Raw genomic sequence first — 18991 nt, 5'->3', positions numbered from 1 at the left:
TTTTTTATGTCTTTATCATAGACCATAGGGTTCAGGCGTCTGAAATCAATCTCTCTCGCTAGGGATTTTGGAGTCTAACGTAATAGTCCTTAAGAGACCCATTGCCTTGTTTAGCTTGACTAACCTTTCATTTTAGGTCATACACTCGAACTACATCTCTTCTATCAAAATAGGTTGTTGCAATGACATCCCAATATGAAAGGGAATGAAGTTTGCAATTAACTATAGGAAAGTGGATGAAGTTTCCCAATATCCTTTAGCTATAAAAAAACGGATGAAATTATCCTTTGATATTAATTTTAAATTTTTTACTTCCAGGAGTATTTTAGTCGTTTCACTGTGTATTTGAAACGAGAAAAGACTTATTTATTTCTGATCAATTTGATAATAACCAATAAACCTTGGCAAAAGACTTGGATGCTCCAAATAATTAGTGTTAAGTTTTTTGGATAAAGAAGTAAAACTATGAAAACTGAATAATGTTTTTACTCACCGGCTACAATGAAAATCCTTCATCGATTAACTTTGTAAATTTTAATTTTAAAATTAAATAATAATTTATTTTTGATTAATAAATGCATGGGTAACTTGTAAATTAAGTGATATTAGTTATTTTTTAAAGTTTTTTTCTTCTTTTTAGAAACACATCAAAATAATATATTAAAATTCTTTTTTTAACATCAACACATTAAAATAATTTAAAAATATTAAAAATCAATTTTAAATAAAAATATTTTTAAATTTTAAACAAACGTTTGACGTGATGCCAAACGCCCTGTAATAACGCAAGCATAGTCCAGTAGCTGCGAGTTATCCGGTTCTATAATTACACCCAGCCATCCTTTCACCTCTATAAATATCATCTCTCTCTCTTGATCCCTACCCTCCTTTCAATCTGTTTTTCAATCCTCCAATTTCCCTCCAAAAATATTACCCTAAACCCACTAGAACCCTAATTTTTCTATTCCTCCCTCTAGGTTTTATCATAATAAATCACTCTTCACTTTTACTCTCTCAATTCTCTAATTAATTTGTGGGTTTTTCATTTCTCTCTTTCCTACAATTCATTGCTTCTTTTATAGGTTAGGGTTTTCACTTTCTGTTTGATTCCTTAGAAAACTATAGCAGAAAGAAAGAAAACAAGATTTCCCTTCTCTTATGATTCTTTCCACGTCGGGGTTGAAATGGCCTTGTATCTGGAAAAAGCCCTAATATTTCTTCTTTTTTTGACATGATGGTTCAAATATGAGCAATGGAGGTGAAGAGAATACACCGGGAAGACCCAAATCCGATGACTTTGGCCGCGCTGTATCAAGAATGGCAGTGGCTCAGATATGTGAGAGTGCGGGCTTTGATGGGTTCAAGAAATCTGCTCTGGATTCTCTCAGTGATGTCACAATCCAATACCTCTGTGACCTAGGCAAGACTGCAAGATTCTACGCCAACTTATCAGGTAGAACCCAATGTCATTTCTTTGATATAGTTAGAAGTTTTGAAGATATAATAATAGGAGCTTCACACGGGTTTTTAGGTGCGTCCAGTTCTGATAATTGTCTAGTTAATTCTGGTACGATTAAAGAACTTATTGATTTTGTGGGTTCTAATGATGAGATTCCATTTGCGCAACCAGTGCCAAGGTTTCCTGTTATTAGGGATAGAAAGTTAATTCCTACTTTTGAAAAAATGAGTGAAGTTCCGCCTGGGAAGCATATCCCGGCATGGTTGCCAGCTTTGCCCGATCCTCACACGTATTTGCATACACCTATGTGGAATGAGAGGCTTGTAGATCCTCGTGCAGAAACGATCGAGCAAGCGAGACAGAGGAGAAAGGCAGAGAGGGCTTTGTTGAGTTTGCAGAAGAGGTTGTTGAGTAATGGCTCAGCAGGGGCTTCATCCTCAGGGATTAGTAATAATGTTAAAGAGTCAGGAGTAGTTGATAGTGGTCAGTTTCTTGCCATGCCATCAGAGTCTGTGAAGAAGGATGTTTCTCCAGTTGTGTTGTCAGATAAGCTAAAAAACCATATTTCTGTGATGCAGGCATTTGCACCTGCTATTGAAGCAGCAAAAGAAGGTGGAATTTGTGACGATGGAGATTTTGAGAGGAAGACACTTCCGGAAAAAAGACCTGCTGTGATTTTTAAGTTTAAGACTGGAAAGAAGTTGCTTGGAGAGTCTTTGGATCTGAGTCTTTCGAAGAAGGGTGGGAGGAGAACAGGGCATTGGTTAGGGCGGGATGACGAGAGGGATGACAAGAAGAGGAGAGCAGAGTATATACTTAGGCAGTCAATGGAAAACCCTCAAGAACTTACACAGTTGTAAACTAATTTCAAGACTGACTGGCTAATTCAGAAGTTGGTTTTAGTAGGGGCTATTGGTTCACTTATTATTTCAGGGACATATTTGTTGTTCCTGCACAGATATTATGAGATTCTTATTGAGTATCCCATGCAAACTATAACAATTTTTTAGGTATGTGAATGCTTATGTTACTTTAGCTTTAGTCTCAAGTGATTCTTTGACAGTGAAGATTGTGCTTCTTTGTTCCGTCATTAGATGTTGTATCATCATTGAATTTTATTGTGGGATGGACAAAATGTGCTCTTTGATTCTGGCCAGTATCATCTGGACATACAACAAAAAGATAATATTTAGGATACTGTGCATTTCCACCTGAGCACCTTAATGTCATTGCAAAATTTTACTATGAGGTTGTCTGGATTGTTGGGACATCCAGACCATACTGATGTGTAATGTTGTGTTTGGAGAACAATTTTTCTTTGATTGTGTCAAATAACTTGGGGATGGGAAGTCGCTCCCCTATACACAACAACGCGTGCATCTTGGCAATCACATTCTTTTTGTTATAGAAATAGGATTAAGAGATAATTGATCGTGTGTTTGTTGAAACAGTTACCCTATTTCGTCAGGTTCTTACATTTAGAGTATAGATTGAGGTAATTCAATGCCTTTATCTTGAGGTAATTCAATGCCTTTATCTGGCACCAAGTGTTGGTTTAGCGGTTAAGACACTGTTATATTCCTGCAAGGGTGAGAACACAAGTTCGATCTCTAGAAAGCGCACTTGTTGGGAGGGGCAACCACGAATCCCAAACGGGACTAGTTTTACCCTTTAAAAAGATGTGAAAAAACCTGTGTAAAAAAAAAAATTACCTTTATCTAGCCACTCGAGTTGCAGACTCACTAGCACAGTTGCTTTTCGTTGCAATCAACTATATTGCTGCAGCCTCTGAATAGTAATTTTTCAACTTTTAATTAATGATAAATGTTTTCTTAATTTAATCAGCTGTAAATTTTGATCATTTTGAAAGTTGAATCTCTTCAGCTTCAGGAAGTCGATCTATATACAGTTAAAATAGGCAAGAGACACCGCCTAGTGCATAAGCTATCGTAGCTTTTGCTTTGACATACAGCTTCCGTTATCTGGCCTTAAAGCTATAATCGAGTTGTTAACGATGGAAAAACTACCAGCTCATGCAGCAAAGTGACAGGATATCAGAATCAAGAAACATCAATTTATATGCAGAAAAATTCTTCCATGAGAAAGAGCCGAGAAAGCCATGTTTTTTAGCAGGATGGCGCCATAGTCCATTCCACCAGTCAATCAACAGCATGCTGGGACGAGATTAACCCATGCATTTACAATGCCACTCCGATGTCCTCTCATGTGCAAACCTGTTGCAAGAGGACAGAGTTACCACAAACAGCATCCCATGCCACATTTTGATTTCTCTGCATATCACCCTGGTAAAAACTCCAGTGTAATTGGACTGATCATTAACAAATAAAAGTGAAGTCAAGGCACCACAAAAACGCCCTGCCCGGATCCAAATACAAAACTCAAATGCTAAAGATGCAAAACACATAACCCAGTTCAAGTTACATGACCATGATGAACAGTGATGATGAATATAAGACCAACACAAATCCAAAGGGACGATCATAATTATGTAATCCTAATAACTTGACAGTAGCCCTGTTGAGTTGATGAGCTTCTCTTTGGGAGTGCTAATTTGATTGAGAAACAATAGTCTACTCAAATATGTTGGAGGTGAATCTTCCATTGCTTTAATGACCTTAACGTTTTGATTTCATGTTGATTTCTGGAACAAATACTTTTCCACGATGGTTGAAGATTATGAAATCCAGGTTGTCTGGCAAAGAAACCATCCTGCATTGAAGAATATATGAATAATGTCAATGGCCCGTTATAGTGTAAAAACAACATTACTAACAATCACATTTGGTGTAATTCACATCTCCAAGCATATGTAGTGTAGAAAGAATCAACACAACTAAAGCATGCCCTCTAAGGAACATGAAATTTGACACGGGAAACTTGACCATCTTTAGCCTACCACCAAGTCTGGGCTAGACATATGTGGAGTTGATTGCTATTGTAAGTTGTAGCTAACAAAATTGTGAAGAAGTCAGATTTTTCAAGACAATAGTGAGCTGCTTTGGCCTCCAGACTGTCTTTTTTCTCATGGTCAAAAAGACCGGGTGGGTGGGTGATTCAAGGACGAGATCCAAGGGTTTTTCTTGAGTGGATTCTAAAGCTCAAGGGTTGCTTCTCTTCCATTCTACAAGGGATTTGATGCTTGTACTCTTTTGAGCATATGCCCTTTAACTTTGTTAGTTAGGAAGTCATTGGTGTGTATCCACTAGATTCCTTGTGGACTCGAGGGATTACTCTTGTTGTTATGATCTTTTCAACCCTTAATTTCATCAATCACTGGATCCAGATTATATGCCCTGTGGTTTTTCCCTCTTTAAAGGTTTTCCATGTAGATTGCTTGCATTCTCTACTTGGATCATAATTGTTCCCTGTGTTATATGCATCATTGTTCAATGTTCATCTTTTACAGTGCTAATCAAACTATTCACCAAATCCTCCAATTGAACACAATCTTCAAGCAATAAGTAGCAAGATAACACAATCAGCTACGATGCAACATAACAAAATAAGTGTCCAGGAAGAGAACACAAGCAATTTAAATAAAACCATCTAAATGATGGAAATCTATGGGGGATAATCTGTTCCACTAATCAATGAGAACAAGAGTGCTAACAATGGCTCCTTAACTAACAAAGTTTTGGAACACATCCAAGGTAGAATGAGGAAAAAAGCCTAGATCTTGAACCATCCAAACCATAGGATGAGGTCTTTCCCATGGTTTCAGGAAACAAACAAAAGTCAGAAAACAGGGCTGACATGGTCCAGTCCTTTCACTGACTTGGCTTCTCTACGTTTTGTTTTTTTGTTTTTTGTTTTTTTAATCATGTTTTCATCTATTACCTGAAACAACAAGCCTATGTCTAAATACAATTCACATCAATCTAGCCTAAAAACACTAGTGGTAAGCCTAGAGGCCCCATTGCCATGGTCAAGGCTTAATAAAACTAACAAGCCCTCTTCTTGCATATCAAGAAAATTTTAGTTTGATTAGTCCCTTGTAAAGTGAAATCTTCAGTCAAACAAACTTACAGTTACATGCACTTGATTATGCTTGCAAGGGCACACTGTAGAGCAACATATAACTTGACAATGAAGAAATGGTAGTCTACAGTTCAATCTAGAATTCCTAGGAAATTAATCATAAAGTCAGAATGTGTTCAAGCTATATGAAGGTACAACGCGTGTTAAGGATTCTTAAGGATTTCTATATGTTCGTTAATTAACAAATGTCATGATCTACAAGATACAAAGATACTGTCCAGCTGACCAATTAAGGGACCCTTGATTTACTACAAAGTATGCTTATCATGTGGCAAGAATCAACAGAAATAGCTTTAGGTGCAATTGAGACTATTGCTGTACCATTAACATTACCAGACTGGGATAGCAAATTTAAACAGCATCTTCAAAATCCAGATACTGATAAGTCAGAAGCGCCATTCCATGGTTTATCTTACATTTCATTCAGGAAAATTCATGACCATCTCGTGAATTAAAAAGAGGAAACTTCCCTTATAACATCCGGAAAATACATAAATTATATCTAATCTATGTTTGCCATGATCAATAAAAAGTGAATGACAACACTGTACATCAGATGCTGCAAAGAATGGATTCATGTATAATTTTTTAAAGCATGCAATGGGAATAGCACTTGTATGGCACCCAAAGGAAAGAAACCTTCAGAAATAAGTGCCACAACCAACAAGAGTAAGCAAGCAAACATGCCTCTCAATGGAGTAAATCACTAAAAATTCTGCTGCAGTATGGGTTCATTTCAGCCTTCTAGCACGAGCTCTTTGTCTTAGTTGGCACATTAATCTGGATACCATATATAAACCAACTCAAGGAAATCAAGGGCCAACCTAAGGAAAACTAGAAACAAAACAAGAACCAACCTGAGGAAAACTAGAAACAGTTGAAGCTCATTTCAACTAGAAAGAATACTTCCAATAGAAGTTTACAGAGTTTCGGTCAACAATGAAAGGACAACATCCTTTTTCCAAAAAAAAGAAAACAAAATTCAAAGGCTGCTTATTTTCTAGGTAATACATATATATTTCACAAAGTGATGAATAACACACTCCTTAAAGGGAAACCTGAGTACCTCATTAACTAACTCAAATATACTCACAACTGCTGTAAGTAAATCAGTCTTTATTTGTTTATTTATTCTCAATTTCTTAAAGAGCAATCTGATTACCTGACAGTGAATTACTCATATTTTATCGGCCCAAAGTAAATTTATATAACCCAATGAACGATCTACATATTTGAGTTGGAAAATGAATAGAAAGAAATCCCAATAGACGAAATTGAGAGATATAAATATAAAGACAAAGAACGAATGAGTTACCTATTGTCATCAGAATGAGGATGAATAGAGAGAAAGATGCCAGGCACAGTTATGGCTGCCCACGTACACAAAACCAGCCCCACAATCAACTCCACCACCACCTGCATAAACATCCACACACACCCAAATAAGAGATTAAAAAAAAAACAGTCAGCAAAAAAGAGAAATAGAAGGAAAGGAAAGGAAAGGAAAGGAAAGGAGAGGTAGAGAGAGAGATAAGCTACATTGAGAGGAGGTCCAGAAAACTCATCCTCTGTAATCTTCAACAAACTCTTATCTGAATCACCACCACCACCAGCACAAATAAACAGAAATAACAAAAAAGAAGAACAATCAGAAAAAAGAAGAAGGAAAGATATAAGAAAGAGAGAGAGTATGATGTGCATACATTGAGTGGTTGAATAAGCGGCATGAGAGAGAATTAAAACTCCAACAAATCCATTAACAAATCCTACCGAAAAACCCATTTTATTTTTCTATGTTAGGCCAGATGGCTTGCTCCTCCTCCTAGTGAAGCAGACAAATCAGTCAGTGACAGAGAGGAAGAGTTTCAGTCTCAGATTTGTGCGAGTTCCATTCATTAGCCCGCCGTTACCTGTTATCGCGGTAGGAATTGTTTATTTTTGTTTAGAAATATATAAAAATAATATTTTTTTTATTTTTAAAATTTGTCTAATATTAAAAACAAATTGTTTTTAATATTAATGTTAAAAATTAAAATGATATATTTTAAAAATATTTAATATTTTTCAACGGGTTTTTTTTTGCAGTCGATGTCAAACGACACGACGTTGTATTTGAAGAAGATACGTTAAATATAAAGCACCCTTTTTAACACTTTGCGTAAATACGCACCGTATTACGCTATTACTTCTTAACATCGCACCTCCAATAATAACCGCGTCCTTTTTCTTCAAGACGAGCAGAGAGCACATCTATAAAGAAGAAGAAGATAACGCAGACAGGCATGCCATGGTGCTGTGACCCTCATCTCCTTTTCTATTTCTTGAAGGTAACCCCCTTTTTCTTTTTCTTTTTTCTTTTTGGGTTTCTGCTTAAACTACTGAAGTGATTTTTTTTTTTTTTTCATTTTGGATTCAAGTGTTCTTACAAGTGAATAAACAACATTTTCAAAGATAAGTGAACCACTGGTGTCTTTGACTATTGTATACAATCCAATTATAGGGATTGGATTTTTCAAAAATGAATAAAGCAACCAAGATAGTTCAACTTGATTCTTTTGTGCTCTTATATTTAACTTTCTGCTTACAGTTGCTCGGTAAGTTAATATAGAGACAGCAGCAAAAGGAGGAAACATGTGTCAACTTCTAAATTCAGTGGATGGAACTCTATCCTTATTAAACAAGTTAACGTTTTATGCTTTTCCTACCAAAACATCGGAGTTTCTTCATCCAAAATCTTCTCCATACCTCGGAAACAAGACTGCCAAACGTTGGAGATTTCGTGGTGTTCGATCACTATCCTTACAAGGTTCCTTGCCTTTTTCTGAAAATAAAAAATAAATGCACGATTAGTAGTAACATTTAACATTTTGTCTTTGTTTCTTCTCACTGTCTGATTTTTCTTTTTCAAGTTTAATTTAATGTTCTTGGCAGGTGGTTCAGAGGCAGCAGATCATGTCAAAAGCTCTAACAAATTTAAGGTACCAAGAAATCTGGCTGATGTTCCCTTATTGGCAGGTGCTGTTGCTGGAATGGGGCTAGTTTCTAAGAATTAGCTTTTCCTTTTTTTTTTTTTTTTTGTGTGGATAGTACTGATAATTATATTTTTAATCTGTTACCAATACAGTAATTCTTTCATGTACCTGAACATATTGATGGTTCAACAGGAGTTAAAAATATAAGTCATTGTATGTCTAATTGTAAACTGCAAAGGATTCTCATCAGTTGACCATTATTGAAAGGTTAAGTTGGTGTACATTATCATCAACTTCATATCATTAACTTTGGATGATATCGACAAAACTGGAAGAAGTTGTGTATTTTCTCTGTGAAGCCTTTACCCGATGTGTTTTTTTGGACAAGAGGATTGCTATCCCAACAATCCACCTCATAAAACTGGTGTGTTTGTAGTCATGAAATTTTAGTTGGCATTCCTGTTGGTATACCACTTTCCAAGTTTACATAAAATGTTTGTTCTATTAAGTTGAACTGAACTGTGTTTGCAATTCCTGTTCAAATGCCTTCCCATCATTTGTTTGAGCTTTTAGTTGAATCAACTTCAATGCCCATTATAGACAAAACACAGGACTCCTTAATTTATATTTGTATGATGTGTCTGCTTAGTCTGGCTAAGTATTCCTTAAAAATGGTCTTTTCTTGTTGGTTGGCTGAGATATTTAATTGTAACTCTCAATTGGGTTTTGTTCTTAGACTAATTGTTGTGATGAAGGAGAAATGGAGCCTTTCCCACATGTACAAACTCTTAGAAAATTTCCTAAGGAGGAGCTGGTGGGAAAAGTGGTCATGGTCAGATTTGATAGTACCAATTTACTTAGGGAAGAAGAACAGGACCAGAGCTCTCAATCAGTGTCAAGTGCAGTTTTCACGATTAAATATCTACATGAAGCTGGAGCAAAAATAATTCTTGTGAGTGACTGGAGGAAGAAAACTAATTCGCAGCTTCATGATGCTGAGACTGTTGCAGGTATCATTCCTAGAGCACTTCAAAGAGATTGCTTCACATTGTAGGACCAGTCCAATATGGTTGTAAACAGCTTCAGAAATAATTCATGACAATCTCTTTGTTCCAGACATGTTATCATCAGTTATCCAACACAGAGTTGTTACCATTAAATGCGATTATTCTGCTGTGTTGTTGAAAATGGAAGTCCTGAAGAAAGCAGATATATTCCTTCTTGAGAACCTTTCAGAGTACAAAGAGGAAGTTGCCAATAATTCAAAGTTTGCTGAACTATTATCATCAGGAGTTGATATTTTTGTTAATGACTCCTTTTCGCAGTCTCATAAAATTCTTGCATCTACAGTTGGTATTGCTCGCTTTTGTTCTGCTTGTATAGCTGGTTTTCACTTTGAAGAGAGCCTTTGTCAGCTGAAGAAGGTTGCTAGAACTAACAAAAGACCATATGTTGCAATTGTATGTCTCCACGGCTACAGATATCTTTCATTTAGCTTCATTAGTTTAAAAAAGTTGCTTCCCCCTCTCTAAGTGAATATTAACTTTTGCATGTTTTCTTTTGCTCTTCACTTATTGCTAGAATTATCTTATCTGATGCAGATTGGAGGGGGTAATCTCTATGACAAAGCATCTGCATTGCATTTTTTAGTCTCCAGATGTGATGGACTGGTCTTTGTTGGGATGATGTCATTCCAAATAATGCATGCTTTGGGACTTTCTGTTCCTTCATATCTGGTAGAACCCGGGGCGTATAAAGCAGCTTTAGATATAATCCAAATTGCACATGATAGAAACATTCCCATTCTACATCCCATGGATTTTTGGTGCATGAATGAGCATCTTCCAGAGAAAATGGACATATTTCCTTCTCATCATATTTTGGATGGTGAGATTCTACCCAAAATTATTACATTTTTTGGCTTCATGTATGGCCTTCCTTTCAATGATTAAATATCCAAGCTCTTGAATTTATATTTGGTTGGGTAAATTGGTTTCCTCCCTCTATATTCTTCTAATTTATTCCTCAACCTGCTACTTTCGAAATTTAGATTGTCAGCGGTTCTTTTTGCAATTATCAAAAACTTCATCAAAAGTGCTATAGTTGTCGCGGTTTTACACTGCCTTCAAGGAGTTAGAGTTAATATTTGAAACTATCTTCCTCTTTAAACTTTCCATATTGACTTACTTCATTGTTCTTTCAGTTATTCTAGTGGCCGCATATTACATGAGAAAGCTATATATATACGTGTGTGTGTGTGTGTATAAAGTGTTTGTGGCCCCCCTGCAAGTACCATGTGGTATATATACTTGTCTAATCAATAGCAGAAAGAAGAAAAATGCATCACTATAATATAGAATTGATATGTCTGCTGCATCCTTCCGTGGTAATATTATTTCAAATGTTACCACAATCAAAGCAGCTCCTTTAAATTTGTATGTTTGATGACTCCACATTTATAAATTGTTATTATTGACCATTCTTAGATGTAATAAGTTCTGTGCTTGAACTATCTTATGTTCCTTATATTTTAGGTTGGCTACCTGTTGATCTTGGTCCTCGGTCATTGGATGAATTAAACTCTTTACTAGTGAAATGCAAGGTAAAAAGGAGTTGTTGCTGAGCATCCATTGTTTTTAGCTGATCCAAACTCCATGTTTTTTTGTTTATATTCAACATTTGTTAATTGATGAGAGCTTATTAGTGGTGCGTATAGGTGATTCATTAGCTATAACTTTCATTTACTATAATGAGAAGAATTTTAATTCATCTATCTGGAGATGGTAAACTTTGACGCATTATATTTCTATCAATTTGGCTCTGTTCATTTTACAATATCTTACCTCTTTATACCCGCTTACTTTCATTTGTGTTGCATTGAGAATCAAGGCATAGAATTTCTGTTTTTTTTTGTTCAATTTACTAATTATGAGCCAGAGTTTGTATAAATTTTTCTTTTTTAGTTTTCATTAAGTAAATAAATCATATTGGACTTATTTTTTATCAATTGACGAACATTTCTGTTTCAAAAAGCCATTATTTGTGGAATCTGCTCGTGTATGTTGCATTTTGCTTTTAATTGGCAGCTCATTGTTGATTACTATCAGACTTAACTGAGTTTTTTTCCTTGTATTACAGAAAATTCTATGGATTGGTCCAGTGAAATTCAAGTTCTCAGGTCAATGTGCAGACGGAGCATCTAAATTGGCTCAAGCACTTAATGATCTAAGGCAAAGAAATTGTGATATCACTGTGGCGGGGAATATGGCATGCCAAGCAATGGTGATGGAATCAAAGTCTGTCTTGGTTAATGACATGATTGAAAATGCTTCAGTTCTATGGGAATTTTTCAAAGGAAGAAAGCTTCCCGGGGTTATGGCCTTAGATAGAGTATGTTCCGTCAACTTCACTATTTATTTTTTGCTGTAGTAATCAAAACTAAAATGAGGATTTTCCTAGATGAGACCATGGTAAAGAGTACAGCTGTTTACATTGAGGGGAGTATTTTGCAACCATCATAGTTCATCATTTTTCTTTGGATGGTGTTAAAGAATATAATTTTACAGGCCCATCACTTCTTGCGATTTGATAAAACTGAAGTCTTGGGTGCATAATATCCTCACTTAAGTAGTTAAGATATCTATCCTACCTATTCTTGCTTGAAGGTTTCGAAGACATTAATGTGCTCAGCTTTTTATGATGATTTTCTTGGGCATTGTTCCTTTCATGCTTTGTGCAGGCATATCCATTTGAGATCGATTGGAAGTCTGCCTATTGTAATCCAGCTCAACCATTGGTGGTTGATATTGGAAGTGGTACATTTTCCTTTTTCTCTTCCTACTATTTGATTTCCTCGTATTTGTTGCTTCAAAAGCTAAGTACATGTGAGATTGAGTAGTTGACATTTGAAGTGGTATTTAGTAATCTGTTTGATTTGCTCTTATCTGCTGTGAAATATGTGTGAAGTACTGAACGGAAAATGAGTACGTTGGGTACAGAAAAACAAATGTCAAATAGTGATTATTACAAGACTAAACCATGATATGCCCATCTTGTGGGAATGTGTGTCTGTGTCTGACAAAAAGGGTATATTATTATGGTTCTTTCATCCATTTGATTAAAAATGGCAGGTAGTGGACTATTTCTTTTGGGGATGGCTAGGAGAAGAAAGGATTTGAATTTTCTTGGTCTAGAAATCAATTCAAAGGTTATTTGTTCTTCTGGGCTTCTTTTTGCTTTCTTTTTTTTCTCTTTACTTTTACGTCTTTCCTCTTTGATTCAATTTCTTACTTCTGTTTTATTTTATTTTTTCAAAAACTTTAGCTTGTAAGACGCTGTATGGATTCTGTTCATCAGTATGGCATTCAAAATGGGTACGGTCCTTGCTTTACTTCTGCAAAAATTTGCACATTTATGATAGTAAACATAGGCCAAAAATAATTATGCTGTCCAAATTGGATGTTCATGACATCTTTGTAAATCATTGTGCATTTAAATTAGATTAGATTTCTGTTTGATTGAATATTTCCATCATTATGGCTAAGAAATGAGTTTTTCAATGTGAATCTGATGGTAGGGTTTTGTTTTCGACAAAACTGTGTTTGCTTAAGATTATTGAATCCCTGCTTTATATATACAAGGCAATATGTAATGTTCTTGAATGCTTAATTTTCAGAATGAACTTTTGTTTATATTTCTTTCACGTGTGCAAGTTTGGGGAGTGGATTTTCATTTATAATTGAACTTTTGAAAGATTTCTTTGCATTTTGATGAGTACTGATTGGAAATCATATGTAGTTCCTCATGTTATTAACTTTCTATTGCTAATTGCCCTGCGATTTTATTTACTCGTGTGGGAAAAGAGTAGGGATAGGCTTGTGTTCAAATATTGCCAATCATTAAGGAAAAAAAAATTGTGCAGGTAAAAGTTTGTTTTATTATCTCTGGATTTGTGTAATTGTTTCATCTGTTTCTTTTGTTCTGTATGTTAGGTACTTCATTGTAACAAATGCTACAACAACATTTCGTTCCATAGTTTCGAGTTATCCAGGAGAGTTGGTCCTTGTTTCGATACAGGTAGTGGATAGATTGTTCTTTCTACTTTCAATCTGTAGGATCCATTTCTTTGTGTGCATTTGTCATTAACTCATTCTTGTTGCACTCCTAGGCATGGATTTATTGAGATCTAGATAATCTTCTAAACCATTTAGGTGATGTATTCTAATTTGTTGTATGAAGAATTTTAAATCTTCTATTTCAAGAAAATTGTTGTCTCACCGTCTTATTTCACCACAATACAATCATCACTTAATATTTCCATTTACCACCGTCGAATATGAAACAATAGGTGCTGCTACATTCTTCTGTTGTCAGCCTCAGTGGTTTTTTTCCAAGGAGTAGTAATTTCAGATTATTTATGGATTCTGTCTTCTTTAAGAAAGCACTTTAGTCTCCTTGTAGATGCAATAAAAGTACCTCAATAATCCAAAATAACTGCAAATTAGAAAATTGGCTAGTGGTTTTATCCCTTGTTTTCAATGAAGTGCTGAGACATGACATCTATGCCACATAAGGACAACCTTTATCACCTTGTTCAGTGTCCCAACCCTGATTTCAACAATCCAGAACATAGATGGAGAATGCTGCAAAGGTCATTGATTAAAGCTGTGGTGGATCTCCTTGCACTGGATGGGAAGGTAACACGAAGTTTTTGCAGCTTCCTTTTCTGATATTGTGTAATCCGTTCTTCATTACTTGATTTCTATCATAAAGCATGAAATGCTGCTTGCTCCAGCTTATTAACTCTATTCTTGAATTTCTTGCGCCAGGTTTTCCTGCAATCTGACTTAGAAGCAGTTGCTTTGAGAATGAAAGAATTATTTCTCAAAATTGGCAAGGGCAAGCTCAATCTATGGAATGATCAATACCATGCAAGAATGAATCTCGGGGAATGGCTTGAAGAGAACCCATTTGGAGTTATGTCAGATTGGGAGCAACATGTTATTGATCGTGGGGACCCTATGTACAGATTGATGCTTTCCAAATCATCCGGTATCGAATGATATCAAAGTAGCTGGTGAGTGAAGGCTCGCTATATCACTTACCAGGATGCTGTTGGGATACCATAATACTTCTTGCTGATCATTTCAATGTGGGGGCAGACCAAGGTTTTCCATTTTATTGGTCATGATATCTTATACTGATCACCTACAAGTTATGTTAGAATATAAATCCTTGCAGCCTTGCCCCACCCCAAACCAAATAAATTGATGGAATTCTTGTGGCCACGGAGAGCTGAGGGGCGAACATCATCATTCTAAAAGTTTGTTTGCACCATTCTGTGGAAGGAAGTGGATAAGAAGAAAGTATCTGTAAACTCTTATGAATAACAAGAACATAGAGACTCGGTACAAAAGAGATGCACTGCATTTGCTTTCGTTAACCAGCAAATTGGTTTTCAAAGTCGGGGTTTTCGAGCTTTTGGAGGCTGTAACTAATTGCTAACAGCAACATTAAATCTCAGCTGTGCCTGCAAAAATAGGAAAACAAGTATTTCGTTATCCTTGGCTGTTCGTGTTTTGTTCGTAGAAGCTTGAACATGAAACAAAGAATCAGTTGTATTCAGCTGATGTCAACTTTGGACCTGTAACTTGTTCAATATTACTAGCATTAGTCCCTTTATTGTAATGTTCTCCTCAAGGTTGTTAAAATCGCGATTCAACTCGTAAAATCGTACGTTTTTACGAGTTGAATCAGGCTTTACGTGCTAAATCGTTTATGAAACTCGGAACCGGGTAAAATCAGGTTAAAATCGGGTAAAATCGTTAAAATCGGGTGAAATCGCTTAAAATCGCGATTTCACTGCCGATTCAACGATTTTGCCCGCAGGAAATTAAATACAATTCAGGAGCCACGTGTCGACCGCCTATTGGATATACCAAATCAAATGCAATTCATTATTCTCTCTTCACCGAATCAATCAGTCTTCTCTCTTCTCTTCACAGTTCACATTCATTGTTCAAGAATCAAGACTTCAAGTTCAGAAATCCCTAAATTGAAAACCCAAAATTCGAAATCCTCACTGAGGATTCCTCAGTGACTCGGTGTCTCGGACTCTCGGTCTCGTAATCTATTTCTCTCAGCCAACAATCAACCACCGTCCACCTCCACAACAGCCCTCGCCAGTCGCCCCTGATCTTCTCCAGTCTTCTCCAGTCTTCACCAGTCTTCACCGTGAGAACCAGAGTCCACACAACAACAACGGCGTCTCTCCAGTCTTCTCCAGTCTTCACCAGGTAAGTCTTCACCACAGCCACTGGTTCTTTTTCCCTGTTCGTGGGTGCTTCTTTTTCTAGTGCCAGGGGTGCTTCTTTTCCGTTTCTCCGTTTCTTACTCTGATGTAGTGAATAGTGATGTGTGTGACTCTGTTTCTTTACAGTTTCTTTACAGTGAGGATTTCAGTTTCTTTACAGTTTCTTTACTTGTGTTAATGGCGTGAAATGTGGCTTGCGATCTCAGGCAGTTGTTTTGAATTTTCTCTATCATATATGATTTGGGCGAGGTTGTCCGTTTGGTTTTTGCATTTAGCCATGAGCAAGAGGAGTTTTATTATAATGCTGTAATTATTTTGCCCTTGTGGTTACCCTGTTCATATTATCTTATTATATTTCTTTATTCCTTTCCAAGCCTTTTTGCTCCTCTTCATGTCCATATCCAAATCTGTGTGACTTATGACCAGCCCGGGGCATTTTTTGAACTTTTTTTTGTTAAAAAAACTTGGATGGAGATGACCTAGCTAAGAATTGGATGGAAGATGACCTAACAATTGGATGGAGGATTTCAGTTTCTTTACAGCTTCATATCTTTACAGTTTCTTTACAGTGAGGATTTCAGAACAGAGGTAGCGTGTGTGTGACTCTGTTTTTTCTTGCACTGAATTTGGATGCTGAATTGTGAATTTGTGATGAATGGATTTTATTTGGAGAAGAAAAACGTAATTGTGAGTCTGTTTGGATTTCAGAACAGGGGTGCACCGTGCACTGACTGTTTGGATTTCAAAAACAAAGTCTGTGAGTCTGTGATTGTGAATGGTTTGAGAGAAAACTGGGTTCTGATTTTGAAAATGGTTTGTTTATTTTCAGAGCTTAGGGGACAAAGAGGAAAACACTACAAAGTTTGTGAACAACAAATAAATTAATCCTTTTGATGCTAATGATATTGATGAATGCTTGAGGAATGATAAGGAAGATAGAGGGAATGAAGCTGGTTTTAGTTTACATGACACACCAGCAGATTGTTTGTTTTAAGTTTGTTAATTATTAGTTAATGAAAAGTTATTTTAAATTATATATGACTTTTATTTGAACCATGTATTTTAAGATGTTTAAACTATGTATGAATTTTTATTTGAAGGCTTGAAATATGTATGAATTTTTATTTGAAACATGTTTTGTAAGGTGCTTGAACTATGTATAAATTTTTATTTGAAGCATGAATTTTTTTTTAATGTATTTTAAAATTCCTTACGATCTGTTTTTACGATCCGAGTTTGTGTGTAGCTTTCCGTGCCTTGTTAAAATCATGATTTTAACAACCTTGATTCTCCTTCATTCTTGTGTGGCTATCAGACATTTACAATTGAGGGCAAAGGGAGCTTAACATTTCTTGATCCAAATACCATAAAACCTGAAACTTCGTCTTTTTTCTTTCCAAACATGAATATGATTCACGTGCCTTTCCTCAAAGGAAGATGCTTTTTCTCTCTCTTTTTCTTCTAGGAATATGGTAAATGTGACGAGGAGGAGGATGTCTTTAGCCTTTTGACATTTCAGGACAGAAAATATTTAAATAATTAAGACATGTGGTATCCTTGTGACAAACAATGTTTTTAACATTAGAAATGGAGACAAGTGTCCTTTGACGCCTCGTTGGTTCCTGCGTTCTAATTTCTATTTGTTTATAATGAAACGTATTTAATCTCCAAGAATATTTTTTTTTAGATAATCATAAATTTGATTATAAAAAATTGAATGCCACGTTCAAGCCCACCTACGCTACAAGGTCGTAGGGTAATATTAGGTTGCTTTTTTAATTATTTATAAATAATTAATATTGTGTTATAAAATCTATAATTATATATATTGAATGTTTATTAAAATCTCTTAGATTTTATTTCTCAAGTTTAGTCTCTTGATTTTTTATGATACTTGAGTTTTTTAATGTCTTTTAATGTTTTTATTTTTTTCTTTTATGAATAAACTACTTATCATATATTCTAAGCATTGAAAAAAATATACAAGAAAAAATATGAACTTCTCTTTTAAGTTTTATTCTGACTTGTTTTTTATTTTCTTAACACATTATCAGTACGATTACTCTACTTAATTTATATTTAAATCTTGGACACATGAAGTCCTATGTTACGTGACTTGTCAATTTCAATATTTTTCTCTTTTCATTACTGGTTATACTTTATGGAATGTATTTGGCTCTGTAACTTATTTTGATAATTTTTCTTTCCTTTTTGTTCATCAAGAGTTAAAGTTCCTGAATAACTAGTATTATAAGTTTCTGAAGAATTAAATACAGTTCTTAAAGAATTGGTATTTCTAAAGAACTAAATAATATTCTTAAGAGACCGATTTTTTTCTTCTATATTCATGATTTTATTTAATAAGTTGTTTCTTTTTTATAGATAATGTCAAATCTAACAAAACTTGAATTTACCGCTCTTAATATATCTGGGAATAATTTTTTGTCATGGATCCTTGATGCTGAGATTCATCTGGAAGCTACGAATCTTGGAGAGACAGACCATCAAAGAAGAAAATAACGTATCCTTGCAGGATCGCGCAAAAGCACTGATTTTCATTTGTCACCATCTCCATGAAGGATTAACTATAATCCCTCAAACTCGTTATGATTAGTTGCACCTAAGGTTGCAAGATTTTAAATTGGTTAGTGAATATAATTATGCTCTTTTTAAAATTACCTCATAGCTAAAATTGTGTGGTAAAAATATCACAAAAGATCAAATATTAGAGAAAATATTATATACTTTTCATGCCTCAAATATTGTCCTGTAGCAACAATATAGAGAACGTAATTTCAAGAGGTATTCGAGACTGATTTTATGTCTTCTTGTGGCTTAACCAAATAATAAGCTTTTGATGAAAAATCATTAATCCCATCCCACATGTTCTAAACCATTCCCTGAAGTGAACCAAATATTTATCCAAAAGACAAGAAAGAACCAGGGGTATAGATATGGAAAAAATAAATAGAAAAAGAGAAGAGGTAATCCTTCAAAAGAAAACCCATTATACCACCGAAGTGAAGACATAATAAACCCAAACTAGAAAATGACAAGAATTTGCATAAACATGAAGATAAGTGTCATAGGTGTGGTATGCATGGTTATTGGTCTCACACTTGTCGAATGCCGAAAAATCTTACAAATTTATATTAAGCCTTTATGAAACAAAATGCAGTTGAGACTTAT

The 18991-nt window shown here is 35.2% G+C and overlaps 3 protein-coding genes across 20 annotated transcripts; 2 read left to right on the top strand and 1 right to left on the bottom strand.

Annotated features, from left to right (window-relative positions):
- Positions 1-821: 821 nt before the first annotated feature.
- On the top strand, positions 822-2507 carry LOC7486490 (transcription initiation factor TFIID subunit 8). 2 transcript variants are annotated; one of them, XM_024587063.2, is made up of 2 exons: positions 822-1453; positions 1631-2507. In XM_024587063.2, the coding sequence occupies exons 1-2, from the start codon at positions 1246-1248 to the stop codon at positions 2317-2319; spliced, it is 897 nt and encodes a 298-aa protein (XP_024442831.1). In that variant the 5' UTR covers positions 822-1245; the 3' UTR covers positions 2320-2507. The 2 variants fall into 2 exon arrangements, with proteins under 2 accessions (XP_024442831.1, XP_024442830.1); XM_024587062.2 differs by having other exon boundaries at positions 823-2507.
- A 1006-nt stretch (positions 2508-3513) lies between these two features.
- On the bottom strand, positions 3514-7464 carry LOC7467631 (membrane magnesium transporter). Of its 3 annotated transcripts, XM_024587066.2 has the most exons (5): positions 7222-7464; positions 7058-7110; positions 6834-6934; positions 6206-6298; positions 4012-4189 (listed from the first exon to the last, which is right to left on the bottom strand). In XM_024587066.2, exons 1-4 carry the CDS (start codon positions 7298-7300, stop codon positions 6250-6252), a joined length of 282 nt encoding a protein of 93 aa, XP_024442834.1. In that variant the 5' UTR covers positions 7301-7464; the 3' UTR covers positions 4012-4189; positions 6206-6249. The 3 variants fall into 3 exon arrangements, with proteins under 3 accessions (XP_024442833.1, XP_006373882.1, XP_024442834.1); XM_024587065.2 differs by lacking the exons at positions 4012-4189; positions 6206-6298 and adding an exon at positions 3514-3693; XM_006373820.3 differs by lacking the exon at positions 6206-6298 and having other exon boundaries at positions 3764-4189; positions 7222-7454.
- A 212-nt stretch (positions 7465-7676) lies between these two features.
- Positions 7677-16175, top strand: LOC7467630 (uncharacterized). 15 transcript variants are annotated; one of them, XM_052447799.1, is made up of 14 exons: positions 7677-7845; positions 8106-8324; positions 8450-8496; positions 9227-9500; positions 9841-9950; positions 10092-10377; positions 11025-11092; positions 11629-11880; positions 12230-12305; positions 12621-12697; positions 12814-12863; positions 13482-13566; positions 14064-14186; positions 14319-16175. In XM_052447799.1, exons 2-14 carry the CDS (start codon positions 8150-8152, stop codon positions 14550-14552), a joined length of 1857 nt encoding a protein of 618 aa, XP_052303759.1. In that variant the 5' UTR covers positions 7677-7845; positions 8106-8149; the 3' UTR covers positions 14553-16175. The 15 variants fall into 15 exon arrangements, 12 of the variants coding, with proteins under 12 accessions (XP_052303759.1, XP_024443512.1, XP_024443510.1 ...); XM_024587744.2 differs by having other exon boundaries at positions 9607-9950; positions 14088-14186; XM_024587742.2 differs by having other exon boundaries at positions 9607-9950.
- The last annotated feature ends 2816 nt before the right edge of the window (positions 16176-18991 follow it).

This window comes from Populus trichocarpa, chromosome 16 (genome assembly GCF_000002775.5).
Source record: "Populus trichocarpa isolate Nisqually-1 chromosome 16, P.trichocarpa_v4.1, whole genome shotgun sequence".
Classification (NCBI taxonomy): Eukaryota; Viridiplantae; Streptophyta; class Magnoliopsida; order Malpighiales; family Salicaceae; genus Populus; species Populus trichocarpa.
This window is presented reverse-complemented; position numbering and strand designations above follow the sequence as displayed.

Bases quoted from the DNA above. Each gene is read 5' to 3' on its own strand.
- LOC7486490 (XM_024587062.2), top strand. From the start codon at position 1,246: ATGAGCAATGGAGGTGAAGAGAATACACCGGGAAGACCCAAATCCGAT.
- LOC7467631 (XM_006373820.3), bottom strand. From the start codon at position 7,300: ATGGGTTTTTCGGTAGGATTTGTTAATGGATTTGTTGGAGTTTTAATT. The intron at 6,935-7,057 runs GTAGCTTATCTC...ATGTTTATGCAG, and splicing joins TTTCTGGACCTCCTCTCAAT to GTGGTGGTGGAGTTGATTGT. The intron at 4,190-6,833 runs GTAACTCATTCG...TCTTCAATGCAG, and splicing joins CCTCATTCTGATGACAATAG to GATGGTTTCTTTGCCAGACA.
- LOC7467630 (XM_024587742.2), top strand. From the start codon at position 8,150: ATGTGTCAACTTCTAAATTCAGTGGATGGAACTCTATCCTTATTAAAC. The intron at 11,881-12,229 runs GTATGTTCCGTC...TGCTTTGTGCAG, and splicing joins GGGTTATGGCCTTAGATAGA to GCATATCCATTTGAGATCGA. The intron at 12,306-12,620 runs GTACATTTTCCT...TAAAAATGGCAG, and splicing joins GGTGGTTGATATTGGAAGTG to GTAGTGGACTATTTCTTTTG.